This window comes from Chenopodium album, chromosome 25 (assembly GCF_948465745.1).
Source record: "Chenopodium album chromosome 25, dcCheAlbu1.1, whole genome shotgun sequence".
NCBI lineage: Eukaryota > Viridiplantae > Streptophyta > Magnoliopsida > Caryophyllales > Amaranthaceae > Chenopodium > Chenopodium album.
Window position 1 is genome coordinate 14,217,766 of NC_137858.1, and position 20,026 is coordinate 14,237,791.

The 20,026-nt window shown below is 33.2% G+C and overlaps 1 protein-coding gene and 1 pseudogene across 1 annotated transcript; one reads left to right on the forward strand and one right to left on the reverse strand.

Moving 5' to 3' along the window:
• Positions 1-15,700: 15,700 nt before the first annotated feature.
• On the reverse strand, positions 15,701-17,134 carry LOC145613743 (putative serine/threonine-protein kinase WNK5). The gene has a single exon (XM_081668810.1). The coding sequence runs from the start codon at positions 17,132-17,134 to the stop codon at positions 15,701-15,703; it is 1,434 nt and encodes a 477-aa protein (XP_081524936.1).
• Positions 17,135-18,169: 1,035 nt separating this feature from the next.
• LOC145613745 (serine/threonine-protein kinase WNK8 pseudogene) lies at positions 18,170-19,100 on the forward strand (annotated as a pseudogene).
• Positions 19,101-20,026: the final 926 nt, after the last annotated feature.

The window sequence follows — 20,026 nt, forward strand, 5'->3', positions numbered from 1 at the left end:
ATTTAGGTAATTTGTCAATAGAAAAACCTATGTAAATATTGGCAATTACATACCTAAATAGCACCCAAATTACGTGTTGAAGCCAATGATTTGGGTCTTACAACGAAAAAAAAACACCGTGCAATCCGTTCGGTTCAACAATTTCCTACGAATAACTTAAGAGAAGTGTGCCAATATGAAAGATTCACAAAGGCGACTGATTATGGATGCCGGGGTAAAAAAAAAAAATAAACATTTCTACGATTTCAAGCATTAGTACTTTAGATGCTCTCACAAATTAGCCGACATTACTTTCTATGTATTCTAGGATTAATGTAATTTAAATATTGTTTCAATAAAGCAATAGAATTATTATTAACTTTGCAAATCTGTTTTTATGTGGTTGTTTATTGTTTTAGTTGGGTGATTTGATGGATTTTTTTTTATTTTTTCTATACACGGTAGTTCTCAAGCCATGTTCAATTTTTTGGAATCATTAATAGTTCTTGTAATTGAAATGCAGAAATCTTTATAAAACTACTCAGTCATAATAATGTATAAATAAATAAGTTTCTAAGCAAATTAATGATTTTATACAAAAAAAAAAAAAAAAAAAAAAAAAAAAAAAAAAAAACAAACGGTTGGCTTTAAAAAGTGTTTCTTTGCTTTATCAATAGAACGATTAAGTAGGATATACATTGCATATTCCTTCTGTGGAAGGGAAAAGAGAACGGTTGTTCCCGATAACCACTTTTTATGATTGGGCTTAGAAAATGCTTTTTTTAACCCATTTTATAAACTTTGTACATCGCTTACTTGAATAACAGTTCTAATGCGTTCTATGAGGACTATATATTATGAGAGTGAGTTTAGGAAGTAGAAGTAACACTTAGCTTAATTGGGTCCAATTAATCTATTACACTACTACTAATTAAAATATAAACACTAAATTAATTGATTTTCTTTCTTCGTTAATATCTTAATTTCTTTCTGCCTACTTTCCTTTTTTGCCCTTTAAGAAATTAAAAAGCTACATTTTCACATGTAAATTTTTGGACGGTTGTGATTGAGTTGATGGGAACCAAGTGTGGGCCACGTGGGTATATCCGACAAATAATAGTTGTCTGAGTGGGGCACTTAAATCTACTCATGGGGGTATTTTAGATGCTATACTTAAAAATGGGCCCTCTCTTATTTCTTTCTCTATCTTGATCTGGCTATAAATATAGCACTTGAACTTCTCATTTACAACAACAATAACACAACAATATCATTCACCGTCTCTCATCTACACAATGGCTCAATAAACAACCCAAAAAAATAATACATTCCTCCCTCCTCTCATCAATCTAAAATCACTAATAGCTTTCCTAAGGATACCTCTACACACAAAAGGTTAGACATGCTCAACCCCAAAGTTGATGGTAAAAAGGGAGTTATCGCCAGAGCTTGTGATAGCGTATTCCCTTAAAATATTCTTTAATACAATTATGTCACCAACGGCTTAATCAACACCGTCGGCACCATACTTGTATTAAAGTTTATTAATAACGCCCAAGTTATGCGTTGAAGCAAATGGTATTGGTGTTTACAAGAAAGAAATGGAAAAATCTTTCACCGGATAAACCCAACACCTACTAACTAACTTGGGACAACGACGTCTACATATAAAATCCTTTAATTTAAGGAAATTTGTATGTTAGGCGAAAATGAAATAGATTTCTTATGTAATAATTTTAGAAAAACAAATGTACAATCAATATAAGTTTGTATGTCGTACTTAATGTATTTTCGCATTGCAAAAAAAAAAAAAAAAACAAATATTCTTCCTATCAATAATATTCAATAATTCCAAGATAGTTTCATTTGCTCGTTAATCTTAGTTAGCTATAGATAGATTAATTTATTAGGATGGTTTCATTCCAATAAGCAAAAAAAGTTGGAGTAAAAAGGTTTCTCATGGAATTGTTATATAGTAAGGTAATAATCAAAGAGAACATCAGTAAAAAAAAATTGTTACTACTCATATCCTTGTAAGACCTGAAAGAAGACTTTTCTACTCTCTTCGGTTCATATACTTATTGTTTTAACCAATTTTGTCTACAAAAAAAAAAAAAATTAAAAAATAAAAAAAATAAATAAAAATAAATAAATAAAAAATAACATAAAATGGGGAGAGCATAACATTTTGGGCTAGATCCTCAAAATGGGGACAAATTCCTCAAGGGTTCAAACCAAGTCCAGTAGAGCCTTGGCTTTATCCAGATAGGCCCAATTGTTGAGGCTACACCGACCCATCAGAATCTAAAGCTCATAGAAGCACAATATTTTGTTGATTACTGTGAAATTTACATTGATATACAAACAATTAGAGTCCCCATCTATAGCATGATCATCAAAGTTAAATAGTCTAGGAAACTACACCTTCGAATTATACAGAACTCATAATCAATCAAAGCATGCAACAAAACAATCGAAATATGGCGAATTACATTAAAGGATACACAACAGGTAATTAGACACTAATCACAGAAGCAGGATCACCGTTGAGGGACCGCGCGCGTAGCGCGCGGGCCAACAACTAGTGTGGTAAAAAAATGAGTTAGACTAATTCTTCAAGGGTTAGATCATCTCCATAGCTTACACGATCTCCCGATAATTCACGGCAATCTTAAGTTGGAAAATATATACATTATTGGAAACCAAGGCACGGTCAAGATTGGAGTTTAAATATCGTTGATTGGAGGGGATTCAACGAAGATGTAGATTTAGATAGAGAGAGGGTTATGATCATATGGTAGATATATACTCTTTTGGGATTTGCTTGCTTCGGATAGTCACTCGCAGCGAATGGAGTGATTATGATGAGCAAACAAACTAAAGAAGGTTGAAGATGGTGGTATGCCGGAAGCTCTAAGCAAAGTTACAGATTTACAACTTAGAAACTTGATCGAAAAGTGTTTGGCTCCTACTTCTTCTGAGAGGCCTGAGGCAATTCAACTCCTCAATGACCTGTTTTTCAAGCTTTAGTATTTTCAAACAATTTGGCGCAGGCGGATGATGATAATCGATCATTGGATCACCTAGGGGAATACCATAACTGGCTTTTATTATTTGATTAAAGTTTGTTAATTTAGGATATTTTACTTAATTAAAAAGTAATTTACTTATTTAAATTGTTTTGTTCTCCCTTTTTTATATTCATTATTATATTTAATTAAAGAAATTATAATTTTTGGTTTAATAACTTTTTTGACTGTGTGTAAAAAAAAATTTTGTTTTGACTAAAAAAACTTTATTTGGTTTATTTAATTTATTTTTTATTTGGTTTTATTTTATGTATTTGAGTTGTTAGATTTCATTTGTGATGTCAGTATGCCTTTTTGTTAATATATTAATTTTGTTCCATTTTTTTTTTCAAAATATAAAATTTAAATATGCAATTATACTAATTATTAAAAACAAATCATTTGATTTTTCACAAATTATTATATGTGGCGTGGCTAGCCACAACGTGTGATCAGCCAACAGTGTTATAAGATTACTTTGTTAGTGTTACATGTCGTTAGATCTTCAATCGATCTTTATGAATGTATTTGAAATTCTTTACCAATGAATTAAATCTAGGAAAGAAAATCATAGTTTTTCTATCAACCATAACCTACAGTATTTCTCTAAGGGGATTGAACAACTAAGGGCTTGTTGACTTTAGCTTAATTTTAGTTCAGTTTCTAATTTCCTTCTGTCATAAAATATTTATTTCAGCTCTATTCAGTTCAGTTCACTTCATTTCAGTTCCAATTAGTTCAGTTCAGCTCAGCTCAGCTCATTAAATGTGAATAGGCTCTAAATCCTAAGAGAAAGAAAGAGTTGGAGGAGGAGGGAGAGAGACACTTTTGAGTTTTTCAATTCTTTAATTGAATATTATCTTCAATAATTCAATTTAATTATGTGGCACTATCAAGAAGAAATAATCAATTATCCAAATATTAGTATATATCTTGTATTAGTTTTGTGCTGGTTTGAATAACTTTTCTCTCCAAACTTTAAACACCATTGTTGAATTATTTCACAAGGGCTTTCATCGGTGGAAATTCATGATTCTTGTTTCTTGTGTGCTTTTGTTTTAAGAATTTTTTTTTGACAAATTGTTGTGAAATTGTTTTATAGTAATGAATTATGAGAGGTCCGAAAATTATCTATCAATTTATTGAAACATTGGGATGAATTAGATGAAAATCATTTGAATTTAGGATATGTTGCTTATTTAATTCTACTATCTACATTCACATAATCCTATGATAATTCATAGGAACATAAGCTGTCAGAATATAAATCTTGAAGGGGATGATCTAAGTCAGGTAAAAATTGGAGATTTAGCTTTGTCTCTACATGTTCCAAGAAAATCAAACCCCAAGATTTTCGTTCTTCAACTGCTGAGTTTTTAGCACCATAAATAGTGGAGGGCGATTATAATGAGCTTGTTGATATCTATGCTTTCGGATTCTGTGTATTGTAGTTGATAACTCAGGAAAACCATGTTATGCCGGATACCTTAAATAAAGTTTTGAACCCTGTGATCAGAAGGTTTATTAATAGGTGGTTGTTACCTAAAAATAAGAAACCTGGAGCATTAATTTTCTTACACAATCCATTTCTAAGGGTGAACTGTATCACAAGAAGTTGTACTGATAGGTTTGGTGAGTGCACAGCGGAAGCAAATTAAAGATGTATTGATTGATAAGATAATTAGAAGAAAGATAAAGGCAAGATAAGTAGTAAAGAAATTGACACACAATATTATTATACGTGGGAAAAATTAACAAAAAAAAAAAAAAAAACTCACGAACGACGAGCATTGAAAATAAATCCACTACTCCCTCAGTATTTTTTTTCAAGTGTTACACTTACCAAATCCGGCCGTGTTTTAATAAGTGTAGCATTTCCTATTTTGGCGAAATACTACATTAAAATATTATATCTCTCTCCTCTCATGGTCCCCACCCAAACCCACTACTACTTTTTTTTTTATTATATCTTTCCTCTCACATTCATTACTTTTCAATAAACTATTAACCTCACTATCTTTCTTTTACAATTTTTTAATACTCCAACTACCCCACTTACCTCTTATTTTATTTAAGGTCAATTAAAGTGCCTAAAACTATGTGCCGGTCAAACTGTAACACTTAAAAAAACACGGAGGGAGTATATTAAAATGAGTGTACAAAGACCCTAATTTATTAGGGAGTATGAAAAAAATAGTGGAATTATACAAAGGAAGAAATATGAATAAGAAAGTGGATTTAGTAGAAAGGCTTTTTATGTAGTATGGTTATGTAATTGGGAATGATCAATTTTGTGTGTGAGTGGATTGGTAAAAATGAGCAATTCAAAAACTATTTATAGTTGTGTAAGGTCGGTGGAGTGTAGTGATATTTTGGAAGAATCTTCTAGACTTCTTTTTATAAAATATTGCAAGTTGATTTTCTAGAAAAATCAAGAGATTTGTTGATTATCCTTCAAGCACCGACATATACTAGCATGAAGAATGGTGTTTTGGGCTTCTCAAGAGATTGGGCCACATGCATGATACCCAACAATCTCCACCTTGGACCAAATCTTGGGTACTTGTCAAGTGAGTTTGAATTTTAGCAACACTACAACAAAAAAGCTCATTTTCGATGGAAAATTTCCGTCAGAAACACCCCAAAATCCGTCGGAAAACCCGTTTTTGACGGAATTTCCGTCGGAACCGATTGTCGGAAAAGCTTTTGTAGGAAAAACAACTTCCTTCGAAAAAGGTTTTCCAGTACCGGAAAAGCCCGTCAGAAAGTTTCGACAGTCACACTTCTATCTGAAACTTCCGACGGAAATTCTGTTGGAAAATGCTTTAAATAAATTTAAAAAAATACGCCGCACCACCACCGGCACGACGTATTACCACCAACAACACCTAACTAACCCAAACCCCAAAATTAGACCACCGCCACTACACCTATATCAGACAACCACCACTCCACCAACTCCTAACTAACCCTAACCCTAACCCTAAGTCCAGACTATCAGACCGCCACTTTCCCTACCCGATCCTAAAACCCACCTAAGCCCATATCCACAACAACCCAACGCCACCCATCGCCGCCACCACCGAACCCTAAACCAGTACCACCTAACCCAAACCCTGACCGAACACTAACCCATACCCTGACCTAATCCATACCCAGATCCACCCACCTAAAACATCCAAACCATGACCTAGATCCACACCACAATTACTCGAACACAAACCACCCACAACCGCAGTTTCCTTACACAAAACAATCACTAGTCCAACGCCACCGCAATTCAACCAACATCACCATAAAATTAATAAAATAATCTCAACCAAAAATAAGTAAGAAAAAATAGAACATACCTTGAATTTCACCAACAAAACCATGAAAATGGCTTGATTTTGGGTTTTAAAGGTCAAATTCGACCATGAAAACTCTAGATCTAGGGTTTTCATGGTCGAAGTTGATATGAAAAACCTTACTTTGTTCAAAAAAATTAAAACCCCAGTCGAGTTCAATGTTCATGCGTGAGAAAAAAAAAGGAAAAGAAAGGTGAAAATGAGAAGAAGGGGTGAAGAAGAAGAGGAGGCGGAAGAAGAAGGAGAAGAGAGGAGGAGGGAGAAGGAGAAACAGAAAGAAAGGAAAAAGAAAAAAGGGCTGAGAAGAAGAGAGGAGTAGGGAGAAAGAGAACATGAAAAATGAGGGGAGGAGAGAGAAATAGAGGAGAGAGAAGGAGAGGATAGACCGACCGTAGAGAAGAGGAGAGAGAAGGAGAACGAGATGATCTGATGAAAGAAGGAGAAGGGGAATGTTTATGCTATTTTTTGTTAGGTGGGATTGAATATCAAAATCTAGGCTACAGATCAACTAAATAAAATCAAAGACGAATTAAAATGAAAACGATAAAATGACACAAGGAATTGTTGACGTGGAAAACCCAATGAAGGTAAAAACCGCGGGTAGAATGAGGATCTACCAAACTTTCACTATGGCAAAAATGTAGTAAAATGTTTACAATATAGATCTTTTGTTCGTGAGTAGCTAGGATGCAATGTGTTAGTGTTCGTAGGTGCACTCCCCTTTTATACAAACATTGCTAAGTCGAATTATAGCCGTTGCTAGGAGATAGAATTTGGTTCCTTGATTCTCGGAATACAGTTGGCGAAATATCTTTTCTATTTTGATCTTTAACGGATTGAAGAAGGCTGGGTGGACTGAGTCTTCATGCTTATCTCTTGCTGTAAAATAGGGAACTAGTTGGCTGACTTCGTCTTCCGTCAATGACGAAGAGTCATCGTCACTTTTCTTCTTTGTCAACACAAGCCTTCGTCGCTTGACTTTTCCTGACTATCGTTGACTTATATCTACAGATTTTTACCCATAACAGGGAAAAAGAAAGATAAGGGGCGGAAATATGTTTTAGGGTTTTATGTACTAAAAAGGTTTTGTTTTTTTTTTAAAATATGTTTCGACGAAAATTTCCGTCGGAAATGGTAATTATGACGGAAAAATCCGTCGGAAAGTGCATATATTCCTACGGATTTTTATTTCGTCGGATATTTCCGACGGAATTATTGGATTCTGACTAAATAAAAATCTGCCGGAAATTTTGAATTTTCCGACGGAATTATGTGTCCTTCGGAACCAGTCCGTCGGAAATAGGTTGTTTTCTAGTTGTGCAAGGATAAACTCCAACTAAGTCCAAGAAATGATCGAACTTAGTAGTAGGAAGTGGCTTTGTGAGCATATCCGCGGATTTTCTAAAGTATGTTCCTTGTTAACCACAATTTCATCTTGATCAATAGTATCTCTGACATAATGGTATTTGACAAAGATGTGCTTGGTCTTGAAATGGTAAGCATCATTCTTGGTAAGAAAGATAGCACTTTGGCTATCAGATTATACCACGGTGACACCTTGTGGTATGCCAGGATCCATAACAAGACCTCGTAACCATGTAGCCTCCTTTATTCCTTCGGTTGCTACAACATACTCTGCCTCAATAATGGAAAGAGCAGATATTGGTCGCAATTGAGCCTTCCAAGTTGTTGCTCCTGAACAAAGAGTACGTGAAGATATAACCGGAGAGAGACCTTTGACAGTCAAGATCACCACCATAGTCAGAGTCAACAAATCCAACAACATCAGTAGAAGTTGTTAAGTTCTTATTAATAAATACCAACCCCTTTGTACAATCACTACACCAAAAACAAGATTAGAGATCGCAAAATATAGAACGGTTAGCAAAGGTAAGCGTTCTCCAGAAGAATATAGAACATGTTTATATAAAAGGCGTTTTGTATGTTAATACATATGGAACGGTTAGCATAGTTAACCGTTCTCTATTTCTTTTTACTCAAGTAATTAAAAAAATTAAATAATTATTATATATGATATAGAATGGTCATCTTGACAACCGTTTTGTATTGTATTAATTAATTATTTTTTTAATTAAATTAGGAGGAAAAAAAATATACGGAGTAATAATTTACCCAAATTAATCAAAGGCGGTTTAAAGGAATATTGATGCGCACTTTCACTTTCACTTTGCACGTTCATTTTCACTTTCACCGCTTACTGTTTATTGCTACAAAAAGTGAAACCTCCATAGTAGCCGCTTACTGTTTTATCGCGCCACCGCACCACGCTCCACCGCCGCACAACGTCTGTAGCACCGCACCTGTTTGCTGAGCAACCAGTGCAATGAGGTAGGCTCGAATATTTTTTTTTTTTGAAACAAAGGTTCGAATTTTAGAGTAATTGGATTATGATAATTTGTCAATCCAATTGCATGAATCATTCCAATTATGAAGGATACAGAAGTAAATTCGTAGTTTTCATCTATTAAAGTAATTTACAATTCGAATTTTAGGGGATTGAAAAAAAAACTTCAAAGTTCTAATTTTAGGGATAAACACAATCGATTGTTTGTATGCAAATAATTCAGGCGAATTGAAGTAAGTTCAATTAAATTACCCCTAATTTTTTCGAATTTACATTTATTTCAATTGTAATCAAAAATTTTTCAGCCAAATTAATCTTACCTAGGTTCAATTTAGAACCCTAATCATATTTTTTTTTTAAAAAAAAAAGTGGAACAAAGAGAAAGGACTTAAACAGTGAGATAAGCATAAAATAGTACTACTATTTTTGGTTTTGGCTTAGTGGTGATAATATATGTTGTTCGTAGAATTGATGAGGATATGGCTGAGGCTATTTTGTGAATTGGGTGTCGTTTTTAAAACAAAATCTGGTTCTTGTATTGAATTTTATAATCTATTCTTGATATAGATTTTTGCAACAAATGCTTTATTTTATTTGATTTTAATGACACTTCTTAGTGATGATTTCTTATATATTTGTATGTTTGTAGGTTGTTGTCTAAAAAGAGAAAGCAAGCAAACGCTAATGAGGCCTCTGAAACTGACAAGGCTGAAGAATCTGCTGAGTGTGAGAATCGAAGGGGTCATACAATAGCTGCAATAGTCGGAAAAGAAATTTTGAGTGGCGTCAAAATCCCCTTGGAATGGAATCACAATAAATTGCTTTTCATCATACATTGGTATAGTTGTTCGGGACATAGTGAATATCAATTATCGCGACTGGGAGGAAGTTCCTAAAGAAGTTATTGTTGACCTCTCTAAATTCATTACGGTAAGCTATTTTAAACCACCTTTTGCTGCTGCTTTAACTTTTGTTAATTACAAATGCTCTTAAGGCTTTGCCATGATGCCTATTATTTGATCCTGAGTGTGAACCATGAGTTGTCAATTATTTGTTTCATGTGTTTTATTGCTACTAATACACCTATATGATGGTGTAAATATCAAATCCAGAAAAGTTTTTATTTTTTCTGCTGTCAAACTTGGTAGCTTGAGATATATGGCCAGGAAGAAATATTTTGATGGACTCTTTCAATTATTAAAAGAATGTTGTGGAGAGTTTTTTTGATGAGTTGTAGTAGTTAAGATTTAGATGGCTAAATTATTTTTCAAGGGCTGGGAATTTTAAGTTTATTTACTATTAGCTTTGGAAGATAGTGAGGCAGCTAAATTTCAATTCTTTCGGTGTTTTACAAACTGAAAACTGAAATGAACAAAGTCATTCATATATGCTTATATAAAACCTTTTTTACTTAAGACATCAGTACTTTAAAGGAGAAGCATTCGTATAGTAATATTGTGAGCAGCTCGTTCTCCAATCTAATTTAAATTGATACCAAACTAGGCAAACCAACCTCTGTACTGCACATCGTTGATAACCAATGTGGGCAATATAGTGATATTACCGCGTGATCCTTTTCCAATCCGTTTTAAAAGTGAGAATAGTGATACAGCATTATATTGTCATAGCTCAAAATGTACCAAGTTATTTTAAACAATATTCTCTAAAACTGCTAAAGTAATGATACTTGCTTGTCTTGTTCATTTTTCAATATTCATTATCTGCATCAGCTTCTGGATTTCCCATGCACTTTTAAATTTTATCAACTAGAAGATCTATTGGAATGAGAGCAACATTTAATTAGGCAAAAAACATTAGCAGAACAAAATTTCACAAGTCCCAGAACTAAAAACTTCTAAGGAAATAGTTTGACTAGAATGACTTACTAAGGGACTTCAAGACATGTTCAGCACCATGTTTTAGTGTATTTCTTCTCCTTCATGGAACATCGAATATGGAAATCAGTAACATAATGCCACCAAACCTGTTCTCAGATTTTGCAACAAAGTAATTACAAAGCTGCCTCAAATTCTCAAACACAACATCCTTTCCCCATATCCTTCCCCAAAATCCTGCTCAGGGTCAGGAGCACAATATATACCTTCCGTGGTTTATACATTTTGTTAGGAACAGGACATGCAAATAACATTTTATTGCAGGTGAATCAACATGGCTCAATTGATTTAAACAAAAGCAGGTCCAAGAAACCAGCAGTTTGCATAATTTGCGAAAAGAGTATGGTATTGGTATATCTATTTATATTTAATTAAATGAATTTATTGTATATTATTAACTAATATGTATGTATTTTACACTGTTTTGTAGTATTTTAAGCAAGTTCCTCCTACATATTTTCAACAAATGATCGACAAGCTTAGGAAAAGGTGGATTTCATATATTCCTGGATACCATAAATCAAATAACGATGACGATGATTTATGTGAATTGTAGATCAATATGGTATTGGTATATCTAAGCATAATTTTTTTAAATCAACATTAATTAGAAAGGTGTTTTAATATTTAACTCATGTATTTGTTTGTATAGAACAAATTTTGTAGGAATGATTCAATTTAATTGTGGTTGGATGTTTTAAATTATATATATGAAGTATATTTTGATGGCTTTCGTCGTATCTGAAAATATTTTGGTTAATTTTATTATACTGAAAGTTATATTGCACATATACAAGATCATGAATTTATTTTACATAGAAAATGTGGAATTTTTCTTACAGGATAAATGTACAAAATAAAATACAGAATACAACAAATACAGGTCTAAAATGAAATACAAAAAATAATACAGATTATCAAAATATAGGAATAATACAAGATAAAATACGTACATGGTAATTCGAATTATGAAATATATAACCAAATTTATTTTTTTTTAAAAAAAAAAACATTGGAGAACTGTTATCTAACTCAACCGTTCTCTATTGTAATGCAATATAGAACGGTTAAGTGGCCTAAACCGTTCTATATTCCTTCCTTAATGTACGATTTTAAGAAGGGAAAAGAGAACGGTTGTGACTAACAACCGTTCTCTATTTGTTAATATATAAAACGCCTAAACGACCCGTTCTATATACTTTATACATCGCTTAGCAGAAGAACGCCCCTAAGGCGATCTATAAAGCATATTATAACAGTTCTCTAAGGCCTTTTTTGTAGTAGTGAATTCCACTATTTTTATTTACTCCCTAGTGAGTTTTATTTGTGAGAGTTATATATTGTAATATTTCTCACCCTAATAAACTAGGATCTTTGTACTCTCATTTTAATATTGTAGATTTATTTTCATTGAGCTCGTTGGGTGTTATTTTCAATAGCTTTTTCTTGCCGTTTATACTTTGTCAATTTATCGATTAATTACGTTTTAGCTAGCGCTCCTACCCTTACATTGAGCTCGTTGGGTGTTATTTTCAATAGCTTTTTCTTACCATTTATACTTTGTCAATTTATCGATTAATTACGTTTTAGCTAGCACTCCTACCCTTACGCTCCTAGCCTTACAAGTACTATTGAATGACCCGTACCGTTTGATCGTTTGTTGCACCGAGTTTTCCGAGCATCCTAACAGCAAGATTTCTGAGTTTTGTATAGAGGGTATGTTCTTGCATATTCTGAAAAGTGCTCATATGACCATATGTTAACCTTGTGATTTGCTACTCGATTACCTGATATTAGTCAGTTCCTATATTTTTTCTTTCTAGATATTTAGTGAGTCTATTTTAGAGATCAAAGTATAGATCGATGCATTTCATGCATATAGTAGATTTTTTTACTTTTGAGTCAGAAATTCAGTATTGACAAATTTGGCTCTTTTTCTAATTCAGTTCACTATTGCATTGTAATAGCTAGGATTATAGGATGTGTATCATCAAATGGACTTGGTTTGTAATCAAACTTGTTGCAGTTTTTTTAATAGATATAAATGTGAATAGTAGTATTATAATAATTCTGTTTTAGTTTTTTTGGATTTAATCACACCCCCTAAGAACTTAACTAATAAGCTAACAATAACGTAAAACTATTCTATGGCCGCAATTAAAGCAAAATTAACTTATTCTAATATTGTTGTAACTCGAGGCATATAAATATTGTTGTTCTTTTATTTTGTAATTATGTTTGTAAAGTCAAATATATATTCTCATAAATACAGAGCTATGGCCCTTACAGCTTGTGAGGTCACATGGATCAAATCTTTGCTGAAGGATCTCACTCTTAACCACCTAGCTCCTGTTGTTCTAAAATGTGACAATCAAGCAGCTTTGGCAATTGCAGTAAACCCTGTGCTACATGAAAGAACAAAACATATCGAAATTGATTGTCACTATGTTAGGGACATGCTCAAGAGTGGTGACATACAAACTGAACATGTTTCTTCCTCAAGTCAAGTAGCAGATGTCCTAAGACTCCTAACCAAGATTCTGTCTGTCAAGCAGCACTCTGATCTTCTTCTCAATCAAAAACACTTCAATTCACTCCTCCAAATCAAAATTGACGAACAATTATTGGTGGTTTGGGGGAAAAAAACTGAAAGGGGAGATGAGAATCCAAATAGGAATGAGAATTGTGAGGGAAATAGGGAGGAAATGGAAAGAATGAGCCCAAAATGACGTCATGTGGTAGTTGGGGGGCAAGAAGGTGGTAACTTTTGATGTTTTTGAAAATAGAAGGTGGTAATTTTTAAAAAAAAAATAGAAGGTGGTAATTGCTAAAATGGACATAATAGAAGGTGGTAATTGTCAAAATTTCCTATATTTAAATTTACAGTTTGAGATAACTCTTATAATAGTGTTTTGAAAATTATATACCCTCAAAAATATTTTGTACTTACTCAACTCTTAAGAATAATATGTTCTCCAAAAAAAAAAAAAAATCTTAAGAATAATATGCGGATATTTATACTTCTAGAAAAATAATTGCTTACATTTCACACCAAAAAAAAAATAAAAAAAAATAAAAACTCCAAATGTGACATAAGGCCAAATCGAAAAACTTTCTAGATTTGACAAGCTATACACGTGCATCGTATGTGTTAACCGCCCTACTTAAACAATAAGTGGGAATGGTGAAACCCTGAAACTCAATTTTTCTTAAGAAAGGGCCATACCGAATATTAGAGTTTGGTTGGTTAATTATGTTAATATTGTATGTTTGGAATGTTTATATTGTTTAGGAGTTTTAGGCAAGTTAGGTACTCCCTCCGTGTTTTTTAAAGTGTTACACTTTGGCACTTCCCATTTCGGCCGGCCGTGTTTTTTTTAAGTGTTACACTTCCTTTTTTGGCAAAAAGTTACATTAAAATATTATATCTTGCTCCTCTCATGGTCCCTACCCAAATCCACTACTACTTTTTTTATTATATCTTTCTCTCACATTCAATTTTTTAATTCTCCAACTACCCCACTTGCCTATTATTTTATTTAAGTCAATTAAATTGCCTAAAAATATGTGTCGGTCAAACTGTAACACTTAAAAAAAAACACAGAGGGAGTATTATATTGTATTGAGTATATATATGTGTCAAATATCAATACAAAGGCTAAGACGTTTTCTTCAATATTTCTTGAGTTTAACATGGTATCACATCCTTTCTAATTTCTAGAGATTTTTCGATCCTTGGTTTGTTTTCTAATTAATTCCGCAAATTAGATTGTTTGTGAGATTAGGCTTCAATTTTTTTTTCCAATTGAAATTAATTTCAAAGTTTTGATTTTTTTAATTTAATTGGACGAAATTAGGGTTTCAATAATCCCTAATTTTGTTTAATTATTTCATTGATTGTGGTTTGGGTGCTACGTTTTTTTTGTGGTGCTCGGTATGGGTGTGGTGCGCTGTTTGCGTGCTGTGCATGTGTTTGGTTTGGGTGCTACGTTATTGTGCGTAAGTTTAACACCGAAAAACGAAAATTTAATAAACAATCACTTTAAAAAGGCAAAATATGGACTTATTTCATTAACCAATGACAAAAACAAAGATTGAATCATTTTGTTTTTGTGAAAGTAAGGATTCAAGTCAAGGTGGAGATATAATGATTAATTGTGGAGTTATGTTTTGTTCGTGGTCGTCTAAAGGCCAAAGTTTTCCCTGCTAACAAGGCGAACAAAGGGAGCTTAGTAATATAAGATTTCAAACTACTTGTTTGCGCTCCTGCAAGGCGGGTTCGCCTGGCCAGATGGGATATCTTATAAAGTCATTAAGATTAAAGACTCATACTCCGTATGATTTTGTCTTTCTTTTTCCATTAGTATAGTGAAAAAGCTCTCGATTCCCTCCTCCATCCACGAATGTAATTCTAATTTGACCGAACCACATAAATCCTTGTTTTTTTTTAAGTGAATAAATCCTTGTGTTGTTTATTCATATTTAATATTGCTTTCTCATATTTTTCATTGACTTGTACCACATTAATCAAACACAATTACAATATCAATTGCTACTATTAAGTTAGCATTAACTCAAGATCATATGATCACATTGTGTTTCTAAATTTCTGTATTTAGTAGTTTGCTTATTGAAGTTTGACTTGTCCTGCTCTCTTTTTTAACTTGGATATTTAGGGTAAATCTAATGATTTGGATTTAGTCATGTAGTTATATATACTACAATAATTAAATAGAGATAAGAAAATCGTAGAGGATAGCTTTTGTTACATTAAAGATGCTTCTAAGGAATTAAAAGCGAATTTTATAGTACTTAACAACAATCTTACTAATATAATGTTCCTTTTTTCAAATCAAACACTTACAACTCACAATTAATCGACATAACGCAAGTAAAATCTAGGTAGACTACTTAAACTCAAGCAAACATATATACTTAACTAAGACTCAAAGTGTCTCTAAGTCACATTTAGTACACTAACATAAAAGAGTATCATCGAATAGTCTATTTTTATACTAAACTACTAAAGATAGATTTAAATTGATCTTAAAATTTGGCGCACCAAGAGCATGATGGCAGCTTCCAGTTGCCTCTTCTTCGATTATCCTCAGACCTTCCACGCCGCGCCTGCTGTTGCTCTGCATCTTGGTTGTGTCGGCTTCTGTTTGAGGGAGTCCTTGCCTGATCTTGACCATCATTCGGTCTCTCATGTGAACTTGGAGGAGCATTTGATATCTCATTACTAGACGTTTCCTCGGAAAATAAATCCTGCAGACACCAATCTTCCACAGCAATTGAGGATGTGCTACTGTCATGAGGTTCATGCTCGAATTCTGTTATGAGTTGTTCCATATTCTCAGAAACCAACGCGATTACTTTAGCAGACGAGTCAATTTCTCCTTGAATATTCTCCATGATATCAGGAATTGTATCAACTCCGAGTAAGAAATCAAAATTAATCGTTCTAATCATATCAAGGCCATCAATAATAATCCTCAAAGTAATAGATATCGATACTTCCTCTGACATTATCCCCTGTAACCTGAATTTCTTATATCCACTGTCAAATTCCCTCAGTACTTCTGTAGGCTGCAGTAGTAATCCAGCCACCTGATCTTGCACACTTTCCCTCAGATTCAGATTACTAGGAGCACTACTAGTACTAGCAGTCGATGTTTCAGTAACATCGACTGCAAGTAATGGGTCATTCAGAAGTTTTATTGCTGTCGGTTTATCAGGTGCAAAGTCTATACACTTTTCAATCAACTGCTTCATCTGAGGGTCAGTCACTCTGAGTAGCCCAACAGGCTTGAAACCGAAATCAACCAGATCAAAGTCGCTGCTGAGTTCGGTGATTTGTTCTTCCTTATTCACCATCTGTGTTAAGCTATACCCAAACGAAGATATATCTGTCCGATACGGTGGTGTACTACCTGATTCAAAAATCTTTGCCATTCCCAAGTCTCCTAGTTTAATCGTGCTCGTGTTACCCTTAACAAATATGTTACAACACTTAACATCACGGTGAGTAATAGGCGGATTGTGAGTATGAAGATAATGTAACGCGCTTAAGATCTGTCTACACCAATTCTTGATTGCAGTATTACCCTCAAGATCAGGTACATGTTCCCTGCAGTAATCTGTCAAATTTCCTGAAGAACAGTACTCAGTAATCATGTTGACGACTTTCTTGTCATCATCAATCCAATAATGGTAACATTTCGTAATGTTTTCATGGTCTAACGACTTGAGTAGTCTAGCTTCTGCACATAATTCCACAAGATTTTCATAAGACTTTTCTTTTCTTGGTAGTAATTCTATCTTACTCCAAGCAATTTCAGTACCATAACGCCTATCAAGCCCCCTGTAAACTTTTTTTGACGAGCCTTGTCCGATAAATATTTCGTACCTTGCGAATCGCCGTGTTGGGTCTGTCTCCATAACCGTGTAATCGTTGGCTTGTGAACTTGAAGCCGCCATTACTAATGGAGTAGCCAAGTAGTAATTAGAAACGAACAACAGAGCAGTACACAGAACAAAGGAAAGATTATTTTTGATAATTTTATGGATAAAAATGAAGGAATAATTTTGTTTTGACACAAATGAAGGGATAATTTTGAAGAAGAAACAAAGTAATAAAAAATGGGTTGATGAAATATTTATAACCAAAGAGTTGTGGGAGTTAGTTACATGTAAGCCGGGAATATAGGGAAGTTAGTTAAGTCGGCCGTTAAGATCAAGAAACATAAAATGGGTTTTCTTGAATTTTTTTTTATTTTTATTTTTGTTAAATACTTAGAAAATTAATATAGATGTAGTAAAATGTAACCAGATAGCTCTGAACTTTATAACAATATAAAGAATCTACATAAATTTAGTAGCAATAAGCCAATAATAACGTGGTACATTCCCAATTTCCCATGATGTAATAATATAAGTATTTTATGATTAAAAACAATATAGTAATATGGATTACTACGGCTAGCGTTTTAAGACATCAACTGTACACCAAACTTTAGTAATATATAGATGAGTGACTAATTAATCAATTTTATACTTTAGTCCATAATTAAGTATTATTACTAAGTATATATTCGAACTTTGCAAATTAGTCCAAAATTATTTATCATCAAGTATAAATTTTTACACTTATACTAAGTACATGAAGAACTATGCAAGTTAGTCCAAATCAACACTTTAGCCCAAAATTACGTATTACTCCTTTTTGTAAAAACTAAACACTTAATTTCTTTTTCAAAGAATAATTTTAATGTGAAAATCAAGAAATGCTATTTTTGTTTCTTGATTACCGACTTCATCCCAATTGTTATAAATAGATATAAAACCATAATTCTCATTTATATTGTCACATTCCACCATAATTTCTTCAATAAACTTAAACTCTTACGTTACTCACTTAGATTTCTTCAATAAAATTAAACTCTTACGTTAATCATCCTTGTTCACTTTCAATTTCTTTTTCTTCTAGCTCTATCTCAACAGATTTCGTCACACATGGCTTCAACTTCACAGGGAGGTAACAACAATGATGACATCGAGACATCTTCGAGTGGGCGATACGAAAGGTACAATGAGATCATTGGAACAGGCAAAACGAAAACAGTTTACAAGGGCTACGATAAAGAATCTGGTAAAGAAATCGCTTGGTCTAAAACACATATAACAAAGGATCTAGAAAAGAATGAGGACTTTCTCAAGCTTTTATTGGTAGAAGGTGATCTAATGAAGTCTTTAGATCATGAAAACATAGTTAAATGCTATGAATCTTGGGTTGAAGTCGATGACAACGAAGAGAGAACCATTCACATGATTACTGAGTATTTTCCTTCAGGAAATTTAGAGCAGTATCTCAAAAAACACGTCTGAAGATAATATTGCAGAAACCAAGAACTGGTGTCGACAGATTCTGAATGCGATTGCTTATCTACACAGTCAATCTCCGCCGATTGTTCACCGTGACATTAAGCCCGAAAACATCTTTATCGATGAGGAGACAGGAAGTGTTAAACTCGCAGACTTTGGTTTCGCGCTGAGTCTTGAACAGGGGACCTGTGACAGGAAATATGGTACGCCGCGTTACGTGGCAACAGAGATTCATAAAGGAAAGGATTATAATCAGTTGGTTGATATATACTCTTTCGGAATGTGCGTACTAGAGATGGTCACTGGCGAACAGCCTTACAGCGAATGCAGTTCAAAAGCTGACTTTTTTTTCATGGTTGAGGCCGGTATTAAGCCTCCAGAACTGGGAAAAGTGAAAGATGATGATGCTTGGGGATTCATTTATAACTGTCTGGCTCCTGCATCTGAAAGACCCTCTGCAATTGCACTCTTGAATGATCCGTTTCTTGCATCGAGTTTTTCGAGCATCCTATCAGCAAGATTTCTGAGTCTGATGCAGAGGATATGTTCTTGCACTTTCTGAAAACTGCTCCATATGATCAATTCACCTGGTGATTTGCTACTCGATTACCTATTATTAGTCAGTTCTTTTATTTTTCTTTCTAGATATTCAGTCTATTATAGAGTATAGATACATTTCAAGTCAAAATTTGACTTTCGAGTCAAATTTCTGTATTGACAGTAAACTTTGGTTCCTCTTCTAATTCTGTTCACTATTGCATTGTAATAGGGTGTCAGTTGTGTTAGTAAATAAACTTTTAGTTTGTAATCAAAATTGCAATTTGTCAATAAATATTATAAATGCCATTAGTAGTACTCCGTGTTATAATAATTCTGTTTTTGTTTTTATTGGATTTAATCCCACCTCCCTAATAAATAATTAACCAAATGATGATAAGCAAGCCATAAGGCCCATAGTGTAAAACATGCTTTAGTGTTTAGTCCGTAATTAAAGCAATAATAACTCGAGGCAATTAGATTTTGCAAGGAAGCAAGAAAATGTGCAAAGCAAGAACATAATTAAAAACATTTTATCGAAACCAATTGTTGCTTAATCAAGTTTATTACTCTCATCTCATTTTATAGTGAATAAGTCAATATTCTCAAACTAATTTTTAATTGAGGTTATTTAATGTGTAAAATTATGTATGGAAAAGTCAAATAGATGTTCTCTCTTTTTTTTTTTTTTTTTTTTGACCGAGAAATAGATGTTCTCATAAGTGCACACATAGAATTATCTAGGTTTATATTATGTACGTATATTTTTTGAATGAGAATGCTCTTATTGTGTAGAGTAGAACTACACAATAAAAATTAGGCCTGGTATCAAATGTAGAATATAACAATAAACTGTAGTTTTAAAAAGTGTGTCGATCTTGGCATGTTACACAATAAAATTCTCTTAGACAATTATAATTAATGGACGTATGTGACCCTCTTAATTTAATG